Below are 19,281 nucleotides of genomic sequence, written 5' to 3' on the forward strand. Positions count from 1 at the left end.
AGGGCCAAAAGCTTTAGAAGAAACACAGCGACTTACTTTAAGCACGGGGATTTCATCTTCTTTATAAGCCACCAGGAGGGGTAAGCCAGCCAATGTTTTCTCCAGGTCTTTCCCAAGAATCTTCACCCCCTGAGCTGCTTCCACTTCTTTATGCTTTTCATACTGGTTCTATAGAGATCACACATTCATTATCACACTGAGTGAAAAGTGGTTAGCACTAGGAGATGATGCACAATATTATTTTCATGACCTTGGGATAAAGAATTCTTAAACTAGACACAAAATGCAATAAACACAACCTGGCCAGTTAACTCAGTGGTAGAATGTCAGCCTAGCATTTGGATGTCCTGGGTTCAATTCCCAGTCAGGGCACACAGGAGAATGATGCGACCATGTGCTTCTCCACCCCTCCGCCCTCTCTCTCTCTCTCTTCTCCTGTTGCAGCCATGGCTCAATTGGTTCAAGCGAGTTGGCCCTGGGCACTGAGGATGGCTCCGTGGCCTCTGCCTCAGTCAGGTGCTAAAAAAATGGCTCCATTGTTGAGCAACGCCCCATATGGGCAGAGCATTATCCCTGGTGGGTTGTTGGGCAGATCCTGGATGGGGCACAAACAGGAATCTGTCCCTCTGCTTCCCCTTCTCTCATTAAAAAAAAAAAAAAAAGCAATAAACAAAAGTTTGACAAAAATTGACATTAAAATTATGTATTTGTTTCTCAAGGTACCATAAAAAAGTAAAAAACAAAAGTAACAGAATAGGGAAAATGATGCAATACATGAAAACCAATAGCTGATATGCTGACTAAATAACTCATAAATCTGTGCTAGAGACAGGCAATGCTAGGGCTCAACGGACATTTCACAAAGAATTTAAATTTGGCTAAAAAGCAAAACAACCAAGCATATTTCAATCAGGCCAGTGCCACCTGAGATAGCAATGAGCTACACACCCACCACATGGGGAAAATCTGAAAATCCTGGCCGTATCCGAGAGCTGACGAAGATGGAACTTAATGGAAAATCCAATATACTATAGTGCAAGTATAACGTGTGACACTCATGGGGACAAGAGTGAGTGGAGGCAATACCTCCTCCAAACATCCCGGAGAGCCATGCAGTGACACTGGGGCAGCCCCTATGACAGCCCCCGACAACACAGCAATAAAAATTCCAAGCTGCAAGGGCCCCGCTGTCCACGATGTACTTGTGTGCTGAACACTACACAACAAGAGCGAACTACAGATGCAACCACATGGACAAATCCTAACATTATCTTGTGACTGAAAGAATCAGGACACAAAGGAACAGTGAGACGACACTTGATTTAAAGCCCAACTATTCTAGGGATCATGCTCAGGTATAAAAACTATAAATAAAAAAGCAGGGATATTATTTACTATTATAGGAATGGAAGCATGGTTAATTTTCGGGGCAGGGAGCTAAGATCAGGAAGACGTACATGAAAGTCTTCTGGTGTGTCAGTGATGTCCTCATCCTTGACATGCTTGTCTACTTCCTAAAACTTTGTTAAACTTTTGTTCGTATGTTTTATGTACTTTCCTGTTTTACTTCACAATAAAAATGTTAATGAAAAATTACTTAGCAGTGTAAAACCACAACAACTGTGCTTTCATTTTCATGAAAAGCTCAGTTGGTCAGTAAGAAGCTTCCCACATTGCCACTCTGCTGAATGATCCCTGTGCAGGAAGCTGTCTAAAATACAATGAGTGAGGGATGTGTGTTTGCAGTAAGTTACTCAGCTTTCCAAGTGAGGAAGTGACCTCAGTAGAACTTCGACCACCACAATTCTGCACACGTCACCACTAGGCGTGGCACTTACCTTCACTCGTAATTCCTTCATCGGTGGAGGTAACAGGAGGCCTCGGATCTGAGTTACAATAGGCCCTTCTACTCCAGGAACAATGATTGTATCGCCTTCCTTCAAAACCCCGTTGATCAGTATTACATCAATGGTGGTGCCCATTCCTGGGAGAGCCTTAACCTAAGAGACATCATTGCAAAGAGAATGAAATATATGCTACAGTGCACCACATTGATTAAATCTAAAAGCAATAAACATGCCCACCCAAGAACACTGTTAAAAAAAAAAAAGGCAATAAACTGAAAAGCTGACCATTACCTCCATCACCTGTGCTCTCAGCTCTTCACAGTGTGCAAGCCTCTTGCTCAACATGGTCTGAGTTAACTCGACGAGAAGGTAGATGAGACTTCCCATTCCATCACCAGTGTGTGCAGAGGTAGGTACCAAGGACACAAAAGTGCGGGGATCTTTATTCTCATAAAACAAAGCTGCATTCAAACCCTAAAGTCACAAAAAGCAAATCATTCCAGGAGGTGGTATCCAGAACAGGAGTGACTGACTGACTGAAGCTGGGTGAGCACGCGGCTGATCATTCTGACAACCCAAAAACACTCAAAAAGTGATCATGCAGATCCTTGAGGCCTTAGTTATGTTTCAGAAAAACAGCTTCTTCCCAAGTTAATTCAGTTTTTAAAATTTGAGCATGCAAACAACAAGGAGAAACCTTTGAAATAATCACTTTCCTGATTTACAAAGGAAAAAGGGTAGGGAAAAGAATGAAAACCACCAGCTGCCACAACTGAGGACGAGAACAGTACCAGTGAAAGTGCAGACTGTGCTGCAAAGACAATGGAATCAAAGAAAACATTTCTGGATGACACAGGCGCTTCATAAACAGGGACGACTTCCTTACCTGCTGTGCGAACTCCACTATAATAGCCTTTGCTCGCTCCTCAAATTCATCTTTTGTATTCTTTTTCTGCTTCTTTAAAGTGGTAGCCACATCCGAGTCCGGGCTTTTTTTCCAATCATACAGCCTATCAATCTGGAAAAGTTGTTTCATAGAAATCATCTCTAAAATATTCACAACACTCAGGCATTTAATTAAGGTTAAAAGCTCCAGAAAAACCCTTAATGTATATTATGTACATTATCCAAAAGTGTGAATTACTATCATATTTCCCAATATATAAGATGCACTTTTCCCAAAAAATTTGGGATCTAAAAACTGGGTGTGTCTTATACAGTGGTTGTAGGGTTTTTTTACATGCATTTCCCACGTTTTTGTGCTTATTGTTGAAGACAATGATTTGTCATCAGACACAGATGAGAACAAGCTAATGGATGGGAGTTGGGAGTTTTGACAGTAATGAGGAGTTGTATCAATTTTATGATGAATAAAACTTGAGTTCAATAACTTCATGTAATACACTTTTTTTCAAATTTCGGACCCCAAATTAAGGTGTGTCTTATACATGGGCTCATCTTATAAATGGGGAAATACGGTATATAGAACCATACCAAAAGTCTCTTGTAACCAGCTTAACTGCATCCCCTCATAAATTAGAAACTGCCCAGGTCCCTGCTACTCAGCCACCTCTAACTGGTTCCTCATAGGCTGCCATTTCTTTGTAAAAGATGAGAATGATCCTAGCACCATCCAGATACTGGAATTCCAAAATGGTTTTGGACCAACATTTTGGACTAACAGTAGATAGGAACAAGGGTTAATTACAGCAAGTACCATCATGAGGAAAATTATACACCAAAAATAAATAAATAAATAAATAAATTTATTTCCCATCTCAGAATAGCCCCTTTCAATTACTCTATTGCTCAAATTAGAATTTAATCTGCTTAGTTAAATCAATCATCCGTTGGAGGACCCAAGATGATGATGGAATAGGCGGGTGTTCCAACTGCCTCCCCCCAGGAACAAACTGGAGTTATAATTAAAATTTAAGAACAATCACCCTGAAAAACCAACTTAGGACTAAATGAAGAGAAGTCTATATCCAAGAAGTCACAGAAAAGCCACATTAAGACTAGAGACTCTGTGGGAAGACCAGACAGCCACAAGAGGAGGTGGAGCAACTGAAAAGTGAAGGAAAATCTTGAGAAACCTGGGCTCTTACGAACATGCTGTCAGCTCTAAGCAAGAGGAAATTGATCCTTATACACAGGTTGGCCCCTCCCACACATACCAGGCACAGAAACACACACAAACACTGAACAGAGTGGTAGCTCCAAACAAGTAGCCACAGTGGGTCACAAACGTCTGATACCAACCTGCACCCAAATCCAACCCAACCAGTAGTAGGTCGCAGACCGCACCAATGCTAGACTCAGTGAGTCATACAAGGGGCATGCCCAAAGAGGGAGTCCAGCAGATACCAGACCCTGCTGAGAATAACTATGCCCTAGAGCAGGGGTCTCAAACTCGCGGCCCGCCGAACAATTTTGTGCGGCCCGCAGACTAATCCACGAAGTTCAAAATATTTTAGATAAAATTAAGTAAGCCTAGGGGCCTACTTGTATTTTTCATTTCTCTAGCACCCTAGCTAGATATTAGCTTAGTTAACAGCAGTTGTGATGCGAACTAGTTTCTGAGTAAACTGCATGTACGATTGTGCTTGTTGTACTGATTTTTTTTTGTTTTCAACTGCAGTGAGAAAAGTGTTGCGTAACAGTTGCCGTTTGTAGACCTAGTGCGGCCTGCCGAACGGCTGTGATCTTGCTCTGCGGCCCACATGCTGAGTTGAGTTTGAGACCCCTGCCCTAAAGCCTTGGTCAGCAAACTGTGGCTCGCAAGCCAAATGCAGCTCTTTGGCCCCTTGAGTGTGGCTCTTCCACAAAATACCACGTGCGGGCATTACCTCGATAAGAAATGTACCTACCTATATAGTTTAAGTTTAAAAAATTTGGCTCTCAAAGGAAATTTCAATTGTTGTACTGTTGATATTTCACTCTGTTGACTAATGAGTTTGCTGACCACTGCCTAGAGGATAGACATTGAACAGCGTCTCATATACATGATCAAGGTTGACCCTTCGAGCCAGCCACCCTGAATGGCTAACTCTACCCCCAAAAAGGGCAAAAGCATTCAAGGTTCACATACAACAGGAGGGTAAACAACCCTCAAGAAACATGCCTAGAGCAAAGAGCTTAGATGGCTTGGAAGTTACTGCCCCTGAGCCCACTTTCCTCATAATGACATCTCAACAAATTTGGGAGTCAGAGCAGAGCTACCTAATACACAGACAAAATGGGCAAAGAAATATTCCCCAAATGAATCAACAAGAGAAATTCCCAGAAAAAATATTAAATGAAAAGGAAGCAACCAAACTATCAGATAAAGAGATTAAAATAATGGTTATTAGAATGCTCAAGGATCTTAAAGTAAGAATGGATGATCTCAGTGAGGACTTAAAGATATAGTAAGTATTAAAAAGGGCATTGAAACTATAAAAAAGAACTAGTCAGAAACAGCAAATACAACATCTGAAATGAAGGCTGCACTAGAAGGAATCAATATTTAGGCTGGAAGCACAGGAGGATCGAATTAGTGCTTTAGAAGACAAGATAAATTTAAGCACAGAAGCAGAGCAGCAAAAAGAAAAGAGGCTCAAGAAGGCTGAGAAAACTCTAAGAGAGCTCTGTGACCCCAAATCATAGGGGTTCCTGAAGTAGGAGAGAACAAGCAATGGTTAGAGAACTTGTTTGAAAAAATCATAGCTGGCCTGACCAGGCGGTGGCGCAGTGGATAGAGCATCGAACTGGGACGCAGAGGACCCAGGTTTGAGACCCAGGGTCACCAACTTGAGCGCAGGCTCATCTGGTTAGAGCAAGACTCACCAGCTTGAGCCAAAGGTCACTGGCTTGAGCAAGGAGTCCCTCAGTCTGCTGAAGCCCTCTGATCAAAGCATATAAGAGAAAGCAATCAATGAACAATTAAGGTGCTGCAACGAAGAACTGATGCTTCTCATCTCTCTCCCTTCCTGTCCATCTGTCCCTCTCTTTGTCTCTCTGTCACAAAAATAAAAAAGAAAGAAAGAAAATATCATAGCTGAAAACTTCCCTAACCTGATGAAGGAAAAAGTCATACAAGTTCAAGAAGCACAGAGTGCCATTAAAGATAAACCTAAAGAAGCCCACACCACAACCTATTCTAATTAAAATGTCAAAAATGGGACCAGCCCTGGCCGGTTGGCTCAGCAGTAGAGCGTCGGCCTAGCGTGTGGAAGACCCGGGTTCGATTCCCGGCCAGGGCACACAGGAGAAGCGCCCATTTGCTTCTCCACCCCTCCGCCGCGCTTTCCTCTCTGTCTCTCTCTTCCCCTCCCGCAGCCAAGGCTCCATTGGAGCAAAGATGGCCCGGGCGCTGGGGATGGCTCTGTGGCCTCTGCCTCAGGCGCTAGAGTGGCTCTGGTCGCAACATGGCGACGTCCAGGATGGGCAGAGCATCGCCCCCTGGTGGACAGAGCGTCGCCCCATGGTGGGCGTGCCGGGTGGATCCCGGTCGGGCGCATGTGGGAGTCTGTCTGATTGTCTCTCCCTGTTTCCAGCTTCAGAAAAATGAAAAATGAAAAAAAAAAAAAAAAATGGGACCAAAAAAAAAAAAATCCTAAAGACTGCAAGAGAAAAGCAATTACCTACAGACAAGCACACATTGGGCTGACATCTGACTTCTCAACAGAAACACTTCAGGCCAGTAGGGATTGGCAAGAAATATTCAAAGTGATGCAAAACAAAAATCTACAACCAAGACTTCTCTATTCAGCAAAGATACCATTTAAAATTGAAGAAGAAATAAAGAGCTTCTCAGACAAAAAAAGGCTCAAGGAGTTCATTATCACCAAACCAGTACTGCAAGAAATGTTAAAGGGCCTGCCATAGGAAAAAGAAAGAAAAAAAGAAATCAGGAGGAAGAGAATTATTGGTTTAAAAAATAAAATAGGCCATGGCCAGTTAGCTAAGTGGACAGAGCATTGACCTGGCATATGGATGTCCTGGGTTTGATTCCCTATCAGGGCACACAACAGAAGCAACCATCAGCTTCTCTGCCCATCCCTCTCCCAATTTTCTCTCTTCCCTTCTCCCAGCCAGTGGCTTGATTGGTTAAAGTGTCAGCCCCTGGAGCTGAGGCTAGCTCAGTTCATCTGAGTGCATCAGCCTCAGGTGCTAAAAATAACTCTACTGATTACATCAGCCCTAGACATAGGTTGCCAGGGATCTTGATCGGGGCACATGCAGGAGTCTGTCTCACTATCACCCTTCTTCTCCCTTAAAAATTAAATTAAAAATAAAAATAAAATAAAATGGCAATAAATAAGTATCAATAATAACCTTAAATGTAAATGGGTTAAATGCTCCAATCAAAAGACACAGGGTAGCTCAATGGATAAGAAAACATGACCCATATGTATGCTGTCTACAAGAGACCCACTTCAGAACAAAAGATACACATAGACTGAAAGTGAAGGGATGGAAAAAAGTATTTTGTGCAAATGAAAACAAAAAAAAGCTGGAGTAGCAATACTTATATCTGACAAAAGTCTTTAAAACCAAGGCTCTAGTAAGAGACAAAGGTCACTATATAATGACTAAGGGAGCAATCACAAGAGGATATAACCATTGTAAATATTTATGTACCCAATGTAGGAGCACCTAAATATATAAAGAATATTTTGGTGGAAATAAAGGGAGAGATCAACAGTAATGCAGTAACAGTAGGGAGTTTAGACACCCCACCGACATCAATGGATAGATCCTCCAGATAGAAAATCAACAAAGAAACAGCAGCCTTAAATGACATCTAGATCAGCGGTTCTCAACCTGTGTGTCGCGACCCACAGATCAATTGGATTTAATTGATATCTTCAGCAAATTTCACCCCAAAGTAACAGAGTATACATTCTTTTCAAATGTTCATGGTACATTCTCTAGGATAGACTACTTGTTAGGACACAAAACAAGTCTCAATATATTTATGACTAAAATCATATCAATCATCTTTTTAGACCACAATGGCATGAAACTAGAAATCAACTACAATAAAAAAATGGAAAATTTTTCAAATACCTGGAGGCTAAAATAGCATGTTATTAAGTAATGAATGGGTTAACAATGAGATCAAGGCAGAAATAAAAAATTTCCTTAAAACAAATAAAAATGAACATATAACCACCCAAAACCTTATAGGAGACAGTGAAAGCAGTCCTGAGAGGGAAGTTCATAGCATTACAGGCACATCTCAAGAAGCAAGAAAAAGCTCAAATGAACAATTTAATCTGACCAAGTGGTGATGCAGTGGATAGAGCGTCAGGGAAGTAGAGGACCCAGGTTCAAACACCTGAGGTCGCCACCTTGACCCCAAAGGTCGCTGGCTTGAGCAAGGGGTCACTGACTCAGCCAGGGCCCCCACCTGCCCCCCTGGTCAAGGCACATATGAGGAAGCAATCAATGAACAATTAAGGAGCTGCAACAGTGAGTTGATGCTTCTCATCCCTCTCTCTCTCACTTAAGAAAAATAAATTTCAACATTAAACAATGCGCAAAAGATTTTAAATATATCCTTTACACACAGAGAGGTGGCAAATAAATACATAAGATGTTTGAGGCCATTAGTCATCAAGAAAATGCAACTTAAACCAAAATAACTTAGCACTATATAAGTATTAGAATTTCTACTAATTAGCATGAATGTGCACAAACTGCAACTCTTACACATTGCAGGTTAAAATGTAAAATGGATGGTGCAATCCCTTCGGGGAAATGTGGCATTTTCTCACAGTTAAATATACATATACCATATGACCCAGCAAGTCTATTCCCAAGTATTTACTCAATCTAAACAAAAACAAATGTCTACACAAAGACTTGTAAACAAATGTTCACAGCTGCTTCATTAATAAGTAACCGAAAGCCCTGGCCGGTTGGCTCAGCGGTAGAGTGTCGGCCTGGCATGTGGAAGTCCCAGGTTCAATTCCCAGTCAGGGCATACTGGAGAAGCACCAATCTGCTTCTTCACCCTTCTCCCTCTCCTTCCTCTCTGTCTCTCTCTTCTCCTCCCACAGCCAAGGCTCCTTTGGAGCAAAAGTTGGCCCGGGCACTGAGGACGGCTCCATGGCCTCTGCCTAGGCACTAAAATGGCTCCAACCACAATGGAGCAACACCCCAGATGGGTAGAGCATCGCCCCCTGGTGAGCGTGCCGGGTGGATCCCAGTCGGGTGGGAGTCTGTCTGACTGCCTTTCCACTTCTAACTTCGGGGGGGAAAAAATTAGCTTTCCCTCTACCAAGGCTGCAAAAAATAAATTAAAAAAAATAATAACCTAAAATTAGAATCAAACCAAATGCCTTCAAAAGGTAAATAAAGTGTAATATTATTCAGATAATGATCTATTAGCAATGAAAAGAAACAAGCTATGATATATGCAACATGAGTAATTTCATGAATACAAGAGCAGTGAAAAATGCCAGACTGAAAAGGTTACACACAGTACAATGCTGTAACATGGAATTATATCCCTGGCAGGTCTAGTTTACAGCAACAGAAAGACCAGTGTCAGTTTGGGGCCAGAGCAAAAGCAGACTATAAAAGAGCATGAGAGGACATTCTGGAAATATGGGGATGGTCTAATATTCTGAATGGTGGTGGTTATGTGTGTGTCTACGATCTATCAAACTACATTCAACTCAGCATGAGTACCTTTTTTTTGGTGGCAGAGTCAGATAGAGACAGACAGACAGGAAGGGAGAGAGATGAGAAACATCAATTCTTCATTGCGGTTCCTTAGTTGTTCATTGATTGCTTTCTCACATGTGCCTTGACTGGGGGCTACAGCAGACCGAGTGACCCCTTGCTCGAGCCATCGACCTTGGGCTCAAGCTGGTGAGCCTTGCTCAAACCAGATGAGCCTGTGGCTCAAGCTGGCGACCTCGGGGTGTCAGACCTGGATCTTCCACATCCTAGTCCAATGCTCTATCCACTGAGCCACTGTCTGGTCAGGCAGCATGAATACATTCTTATATGAAAGTTATACTAAGGTATGTTTTCAGAAGAGAGCTTACCTTGTTGAGTGCAACAATGAAGGGACACTTTTTAGATTTCAGAAGGTTGATAGACTCAATTGTCTGGGGCTCCAATCCATGCATAATGTCAACAACTAAAATGGCAATGTCACAAAGAGAGCTTCCTCTGTTTCTCAGGTTACTGTTGAAAAGAAAGGAAATGATGCATAAACAGAAATCTTGAAAAGAACTTAAACTTAAAATTTTAATCTCTTTGTAAAACCTAAACAAAAAGTACAAAATGAAGTACATGTATTAAATTTGTCATTCACTAATCTGACAGGGAACTGACACCAGTTGGAATAGTTAGTTTCAGAAGTAACTCCAATATTTCTGCCAATTTTACTGACCAAGTTTTCTGCACTAAGGAATATGGCCAGGTGGAAACTGGATAAATTTCCACTTGTAATGGGTTTCACAGTAGATAGACTTTATTTATTTATTTTATTATTATTTTATATATTATATATTAATGTATATGTAGTATTATATGTATAGTATAATATATATATAGTTTTATTTATTATTTATTAGTATTTGTTCTTCCAAGTAGAAAAGACATCTTTCTATTAAAAAAAAAAGTATCCAAATAAAATACTACTAAATCAGTAAGGCACAGAGGAGAATTGGTACTTATCACAGATAACTACCTAGGGATCTGTGGTAGGGACCACAAATCTCAGAGAACTATATACCCAAAGATGAAGCATTAATCAGACCTTCTCACTGACTGCACTTCTATGCTCAGTGGTTTCAAGTGGTTCACTTGAGGACAAGTCTCAATCTGCTCTTACCTGAAAGACTCATGCCCAGGAGTATCAATGATGAGCATTCCTGGAATTCGAATGTTCTCTCTGTCAAACTAGAAAAGATGGGGAGAGTGGAGTGCTTAAGAAAGTCACAATAGCAAAAGTTTTACAAAACAATTATTCTGCCATAAAAATGAAAAACTATCACCATTTCCTTTTCTAAACCATCCATTTTGAAAAGAGTGAAGTACAACAGTTAATATTTTCATTAATATTGAAAGGTTTGCAGAGAACACTGAAATACGAAAACATTCTCTTTGTTAAGGTCACAAAACTAAGGTGTAGTCTAAATGTGAGCAGAATATTAGTAATAAATGACAGAACAGTCATCAGAGATTTATTATAAAAAGCTGACACATAAGAGATTCTCAAAATTTGGAAAATTTCTCAGGTCCAATTTAAAAAAAATTCTAAACTCTGAAAAATATTCCAAGTATGTTTTAAAGAAAATTTATCATATCAGCCTGACCAACTATGGCACATTGTAGACCTGGGATGCTGAGGACCCAAGTTCAAAACCCCAAGGTCACCAGCTTGAGCAGGGGCTCACTGGCTTGAGCACTGGGTTGCTGGCTTAAAGCCAAAGTCTCTGGCTTGAAGCCCAGCTGGAACCCCCTGGGGTCAAGGCACATATGAGAAAGCAATCAATAAGCAACAAAAGTGTCACAACCAAGAGTTGATGCTTGTTATCACCCTCCCTTCCTGTCTCATCTCCTTCTCTCCTTCCATTTTTCTCTAGCTAAAAAAATAAATAAAAAATTACCACATACACCTAAAATAGTAAAAAATAAATTCATATTCAGCTTTATTCAAATCACATCATAAACATTTGATTTTCTGGATAAAAGTACATAAATGGAGCTGCCATCTTTTGGGTTTTTTTAAATTAAGTGAAAGGCAGGGAGGTGGGGAGGCAGAGAGTCTTCCACATATGCCTGACTGGGATCCACCTGGCAAGCCCCCCATGGGACAATGCTCTACGCATCTGGGGCCACTGCTCCATTGCTCAGTAACCCGAGCTATTTTAGCCACTGAGGTAAGGCCATGGAGTCATCTTCAGTGCCTGGGGCAACTTGCTCAAACCAATCAAGCCATGGCTGCAGGAGAGGAAGAGAGAAAAGAGAAGGGGGAGGGTGGAGAAGTAGGTGGTCACTCCTCCTGTGTGCCCTGACTGGAAACCGAATCTGTGACTTCCACACGCCAGGCCAACACTCTAACACTGAGCCAACTGGCCAGTACCAAAAGTACATAAATGATGGAAACATTACAACAGGCCTGATAGAGACATTATCTTTTAAGCTAAAGAGTAGCACTGGCCAACAAATTCTTTCTCTCTCCTACACACATACTTTTTACTTTGCTTATATATACTTTTTAACAATCTTCAAATGATTTTTTCAAAATCTTATCTTCTGATCTAGTCAAGAATGAGTCAAATGTAAAACATTTCAAAAATCTGCATCTGGTGATGCTAAATCACTGAGCATCATAATGATTTCCTCTTCAGTGTCTGGAACACAAACACTTATAACTATCATATAGAGATTACCCAGAGAATTTGAACACAGACCTAATGAAAACCATGCTCTTTACTATGTTCTAAACGAGGGGTAGTCAACCTTTTTATACCTACCGCCCACTTTTGTATCTCTGTTAGTAGTAAAATTTTCTAACCACCCACCGGTTCTATAGTAATGGTGATTTATAAAATAAGGAAGTAACTTTACTTTATAAAATTTATAAAGCAGAGTTACAGCAAGTTAAAGCATATAATAATTACCAAGTACTTTATGTCAGATTTTCGCTAAGTTTGGCAGAATAAATCTTTATAAAACAACTTACTATAGTTAAATCTATCTTTTTATTTATACTTTGGTTGCTCCGCTACCGCCCACCATGAAAGCTGGAACGCTCATTAGTGGGCGGTAGGGACCAGGTTGACTACCACTGTTCTAAAATAACATCAAATTTCAAGTTCTGGCCACTGGTGGAATAAATTCCCCAATGACATAAAAATACCAGGTAAAATACAACCAAAATGAATTTTAAATTAAAAATATGAAAAACTCTTAAGAAAACTGTCCTAAAATAAAGACTTTAAGCTACATAATGAAATGGAAGGCCATGTAACTGGAAAACACCCAGAACCACCAACACCAAGATGAAAAAAGACCATTTTACTTATAAGATGATGACAATCAGTTTGTGATCAAACCCAAAAGGCAATACTTTATGTGAGAAGAAATTTGAGTAATTTAAGATACTTAAGAAAAGAAAATGTGGACCAAGCATTTTATAGGTAGCCAACTGAGTTTCCAGGCTGCAGACCACAAAATAACTTCAATATTCAAAAAACTAAAGGGATATTATTTCCATTATTCCTTCCTTGGAATCTACCAGAAAACAAACTTCAGATAACACAAGCACACACACAAAAAGCTGGAGAGACAAGTTCACAGACTCTTTTTATATACAGAACTAAGGCTAATTAGGGACAAAGGGACATACTAGTATGTAAGAATAGCCTGACCAGGTGGTGGCACAGTGAATAGAGCATCGGCCTGGGACACAAAGGACCCAAGTTTGAAACCCTGAGGTCACTGGCTTGTGCACACGCTCATCTGGCTTGAGCATGGGATCATCAAAATGACTCCATGGCTGCTGGCTTAAGCCAAATGCTGCTGGCTTGAAGCCCAAGGTCACTGGCTTGAGCAAGGGGTCACTCTCTTTGCTGGAGCACCCCGGTCAAGGCACATATGAGAAAGTAATCAATGAACGACTAAGGAACCGCAACAAAGAATTGATGCTTCTCATCTCTCTCCCTTCCTGTCTGCTGTCTGTCCTTGTCCATCCCTGTCTGCCCACCCCTACTAAAAATAAATAAATAAATAAATATATATATATATATGCACATCTATGCATGCTATGTGTGTCACTTATTTACTGCTTCTGAGTTCTAAATTTACCATTTTGACCTAGACAATAGAACTGGGGAACTGTTTGCTAGGCCCAGTTCAGGTACAGACCACATTATATTTAAGACAAGCCCAGAACAACCTGCTATACCAGACGCCTAGTTGCAAGAGAAGACCAATAAGACTACCAGAACTGTATCAAAAAGACTCAGGAGGCTGGTCAGTTGGCTCAGTGGATACAGCATTGTGCTGGTACAACAAGATCACAGGCTCGATACCCGGTCAGGGCACATACAAGAAGCAACCAGTGAGTGCAAAATTAAATACAACTAAGAAAAATGAGTTGATGCTTCTCTTTCTTCTACCCCCAAATGCCCAAATTGGTGGGGGGGGGGGGGGGGAAGACCCAGGAGCCAACCACTGGACAAAGAAGGGACTACCTCAGTACAATATAACTGAAATTTATTAAAACACTGTAAATATGTGTAAATCCAAGAGTTAATAATATTACACAATAAACCGAATTGGTCACTATTTTAAAAGCTGGTAAATAAAGGTAGAAGATCAGACATTTATTTAGCTTTCGTATAAACTGAGTAACAAAACAGTAGATTAGGTCAAAGCATCTTTCTCTATAGAAGTAACCCAATAAATAAAGATGGATTAGGGAATTGGAGTATCAACATTTTATAACCACTAACACAATAAAAAGTAGAGATTACTTTAAAAGCTACTCCTGGGTGGAAGAAGACATTAATTAGAAAGGGGCACAGAGTGCTTCTGAGGGAACTGGTAAGGTTCTGTCTCTTATCATGAGTGACACAAAGGGTGTCCGCATTAATCATAATGATTCATTAGGCTTTACATTAATCTTGTGTTCTCCTTTGCTGTATTTTAGTTAGCATAAATAAATGGAGTATCTCAAGAACAGTGAAAATAAGGAAGAAAAGAATATATATATAATTAATCTGATAGAAGGAAAAAAGAAGGGGGAGGGAACTCAAAGTGTGGAGATCGATGGTGAAAGTGTAAGACACAGAGGGAAGGATATTTCTAATTTCAGAACACTGATGGCCTCTTGGAACAAGAGGGAAGGAAATGGAGTGTGATGAATCCTACAATATCTAATGTTTTATTGCTTAAAGAAATTCAAAGCAAAACAGGGTAAAATGGCATATATGTTAATTATGAATGGTGAGCATATAGGTCTTATTCTGCTTTTTTCTATGTTTGAAATAGTTTATATCTTGTTTTTAGAGATTAAAACACATAAAATACATCTACTTACATTTTTAATCATCTTAGTCTGTTCATTAATGGCTTCCAGGGGAACATTGGTGGCACCTATTTGCTGTGTGATACCACCTGCTTCACCATCTTGTACGTGCGTGTGACGGAGCTGGGATAAAACAGCAGACATAGATTTGTATTTCAAAATGCATAAAAAATGAAAAGCAATAAGAAAGTAATAACTTATTTATTATAAAGAGAACTGTACATCTGTGCTGTGGTTTGGATTAGTTTTTATAATCCAACAGTATTTTCCTACCTTATCTAGAATCTTTGTCTTCCCTGTGTCCACATGTCCAAGTACACAGATAATAGGGGCTCTTAGCTTCTCTGTATTTATATTTTTACTGTGTTCAAGTCGCCGTTTCTAGGAAAGAAAAACAATCTCATAAATCTTATTTCAAACCCTATCATTTTTCTTTAAATTATTTTGCCTTGGGAAGAGAACGCCACAACCTTATTCAAGTTCTTTGTTGGTTTAACTACATGAAGAGCAATTTACAATGTGAGCTTTACAATCTAATTCCCATCATAGAACCTTTGAACAAGCAGAAATCTGGTTAAGGTAGCTTTCAGAGCAGCATAGTTAACATGTATAAGAACAGTAAGAAGTGTTGGCCCAAACTTCAATACTTCTGCACATGGCTAATTTAATGGAATAAAATGAAAAGAAATTGATGTTTCAGTCCTATTTACTATACAGTACCACCTCTAACTTATGTGGGGTTATATAAAAACAGCTATAATCTTGTATTCATAGTATTTCATTAAAACTTCAGAGTTATAAAACATTTTTTAAATTAATTTTATTTATTCATTTTAGAGGGGGGGGGGGGAGGAGCAGGAAGCCTCAACTCCCATATGTGCCTTGACCGGGCAAGGCCAGGGATTTGAACCGGCAACCTCAGCATTCCAGGTCGACGCTTTATGCACTGCGCACTACAGGTCAGGCCAAGTTATAAAACATTTTAAAATAATTTATTTCAAAACTTTATCCAGGGTACAAACACTATAAAACTTTTCAATTTGGAGCAAGCCTTAGCCTAAGACACCCATAGGCATTTCTAATGTACCACTAGACATGAGAAAGTTTGTCCTTGAACCAGGATACATTCTCTATAGGATTTATCTAAACACTTCAACTTTCTGAGAACCAAATAAAAACACAAGCCAGCAGTTCCTCTCTCAAATGACAACCTTTCAAGTACAACAAAGCTAGCATTTAAATGAGGTAAGACTTTCATCTAAAGTCTGAACTTATATCAATTACAATACTATTTTCCATCTAAAACCCATTTTTTGTAGGCACTCTTTTTCATTTCTACCACTAGACATTGAATCTTTCTGTAGAAAGTAGAATGAAAAAATATTCTACAATGTCAAAGTGAGGTGTATTTACTAGCAAAAAGCAGTGAACAAGAGCTTCACAGCATGTATGACTGGAGTGTGAACACCATGACCTTAGCATTTGATATGGCTGAAAATTGCCTTCTTCCATACTTGAAGTGTTAAAATTTTCTGGAAGGCAAATAGTATATGTTTTACCTTAGAAATTCCACCTCTACGTATCTGGACTCGAGCAATGACAGGACAAGTAGACAAAGACGCACATGCACAACAGTGTCTGCCAGCTGCTGTATTGTTTATAATAGCGAAAATTAGTAAGCACTTAACCTTCTTTAGTGGGAGATGTCTTCATGAGTGCTCCTCCAAACTGCAGGCTGATGACACCTATCTGGTTGCATAGAATCATGTAGTTAGAGACCCCTACCTACAATGGTGCTACTAACTCAGGGACTTGGGTGAATTTTAGAAAATAATATGTAGCAAGGTTTGAGAAAAATGAAGTTTGTTATGTATCTCTCCCAAATTCATACACTGAAGCCCTAACTCCCAAATTTGACTATTTTGGAGAGAGGGCCTTAATGAATGTAATTAAGGTTAAATGAGATTATAAGGGCGGGCCCTAATCTAAGAGGCCTGGTATTGTTACAAGAGCAGAGAAATGAAGAGTCCATCTCTCCCTGAGCACAGGGGAAAGACTGCATGAGGATTCAGTGAGAAGCCAGCCATCTGCCAGCCAAGAAGAGCCCTCACCAGAAAACAAACCTGCTGGCACTTTAATCTTGAACTTCCAGACTCAAAAATGGTCAGAAAATAAATTTTTGTTTAAGCCACCCAGTCTGTAGCATTTTGTTATGGCAGTCCAAGCATATCAATACAAAGTTAAAACAGAATCTGTCTATAAAATGGAATACTCTCAGAAAATAGCTGTTAAAGGTGTTAAGGCAGGACTCCTTGAACGATGGAATGAGGAACTCGGCAAACCCCACTCCAAAACAGAGAAAACTGGACAAAATAATCAAAACGACCATTTAAAGACTCTAAAAATTGGCCAACGGCACATAAGAAATTGAGAAACATTTAATTCAAGAATGTCTACAGACCACCAGTAAGAGCAGCAGAAGCATGTGCAGTTTCAGTCTGGAGGTATGCCATTACAGCCGCTCACTCCCACTTCTCCACAGGCAGAGGTGGTATGAGAGAGGGGACATGGGATTCCATGCCTGAGAGACTGTCAAACAATCACAGTGATCTGAACGGCAAACAAAGAGGTAAGACTAAAATTACTACTTAGACCAGCGGTTCTCAACCTGTGGGTCACGACCCCGGCAGGGGTTGAATGACCAAAACACAGGGGTCGCCTAAAGCCATCGGAAAATACCAAACACAGGGGTTGCCTAAAGCCATCGGAAAATACATATTTATTATACGATACATTTTTAAATAAAATATGTATTTCCGATGGCTTTAGGTGATCCCTGTGTTTTGGTCGTTTGACCCTCCGCTGGGGTCGTGACCCACAGGTTGAGAACCGCTGACTTAGACTAAGGTCTCAATACTAGGGTAGCAGAAATAAGCTATCAATAGAAGACCAGTCAGAAACTGAACAGGGAGGTATGTGGAGTTGACAGACAATGCAGGCAGTAAGCTCCTACTTGTTTCTGGTGTCTAGAACGCTGTGCTCCCGTGGAAGCCTGTCAGGAGAGGGTGGTTGGTTCCTGACTCAACAACAAGCCTTGCAAATGCATCAAGTAAAAGCCTGAGTGGGCCAGTAAACCGCCAAACCCACCGGCTCGAGGGTAGGCTTAGCCAGCTAACAAATCATGTGGCTGATCACTAAGACAAGCTAACCCACACCCAAGACTTTGAAAGCTAGGCTTAAAAATAAAAACAAGAATTCAAAAATAAATCAGGCCCTGGACAGTTAGCTCAGTCAGAGCACCATCCTAAAACACCATGGTTGTGGGTTCCATCCCCAGTCAGGGCACATATGGGACACAACCCGTGGGAAGACAGCTAAGTAGGACAACAAATAAATGCTCCTCTCTCTCTCTCCCCTCTTTCCCCTGTCCCACTAAAATTAATCAATTAAAACAAAAAACAAACAAAAAAACACTAAGAAAGCAAATGACTCCTCAGAATTAGTCCACATGATTAAATAAGGAAATAAACAGAAACAGCTAATACCATCACACTTGTCAAGAGCCAATGGAATTCAGACTTGCTATAATATATTCCCTGAAATGTCCACTTGTCAACAAAACTTTTCAAGATATAAAAAGAAACAGGCATATATATCTATCTACACCTATAAATAATAGAAATATATAAAAACAGAGGGGAAAAATTGGTTGATAGAACCTGGGCCTCTGAGAGGCAGATTTTTAACTTAGCAGACAAAGACTTGAAAGCAGGTATTCTAAGTACAATGAAAAGACTAAAGGGAACCAAGTTTAAAGAAAAGAAGGAATAACTCATCAAAAGAAGGTATTAATAAATAGAAATAAATTATACAAAGACATGGAAATTTGGAATTTAAAAATTCAATAGCAAATTAAAAATTCACGAGAGGCCTCACTGATGGTGGTACAGTGGACGGAGCATCAACCTGGAACGCTGAGGTCCCAGGTTTGAAACTCTGAGGCTTGAGCAAGGGGTCACTGGCTCGGCTTCAGTCCCCTAGTCAAAGTATATATAAGAAGCAATCAATGAACAACTAAAGTGAAGCAACTACAAGCTGATGCTTCTCATCTCCTCCTCTTTCCCTTCCTGTCACTCTGCTCTCTAAAATTGAAAAAAAAAAATTCACTAGAGGGACTCCCCAGTAGATATAAATTAGTGGAAGAAAAAAAATTATAGATTAGTAGAGATTACATAATCTGAACAATAGAAGGAGAAAGAAAAACAACACAGCCTTAACAGACCTGTGGAACACCCTCAAGCACATTAACGTGCATATAAAGGAGACCCAAGAGAGGAGACAGAGAAATAGGAAGGAAAAAAGATTTGAATAAATGCCATAAAACTTCCA

The 19,281-nt window shown here is 40.1% G+C and overlaps 1 protein-coding gene across 2 annotated transcripts in view; it reads right to left on the reverse strand.

Moving 5' to 3' along the window:
* The window catches only part of EIF5B (eukaryotic translation initiation factor 5B), a 72,387-nt gene that overhangs the window by 6,550 nt on the left and 46,556 nt on the right, over window positions 1-19,281 (reverse strand). For both annotated transcript variants that reach the window (XM_066267856.1, XM_066267855.1), the window contains exons 11-18: window positions 15,166-15,273; window positions 14,905-15,015; window positions 10,687-10,754; window positions 9,893-10,034; window positions 2,734-2,865; window positions 2,139-2,321; window positions 1,839-2,000; window positions 37-168 (exon numbers count right to left, since the gene is read on the reverse strand). In XM_066267856.1, the coding sequence (XP_066123953.1) occupies window positions 37-168; window positions 1,839-2,000; window positions 2,139-2,321; window positions 2,734-2,865; window positions 9,893-10,034; window positions 10,687-10,754; window positions 14,905-15,015; window positions 15,166-15,273 (1,038 nt within the window). The remainder of the gene's footprint in view (window positions 1-36; window positions 169-1,838; window positions 2,001-2,138; window positions 2,322-2,733; window positions 2,866-9,892; window positions 10,035-10,686; window positions 10,755-14,904; window positions 15,016-15,165; window positions 15,274-19,281) is intronic.

Source organism: Saccopteryx bilineata, chromosome 3 (assembly GCF_036850765.1).
Source record: "Saccopteryx bilineata isolate mSacBil1 chromosome 3, mSacBil1_pri_phased_curated, whole genome shotgun sequence".
Lineage (NCBI taxonomy): Eukaryota > Metazoa > Chordata > Mammalia > Chiroptera > Emballonuridae > Saccopteryx > Saccopteryx bilineata.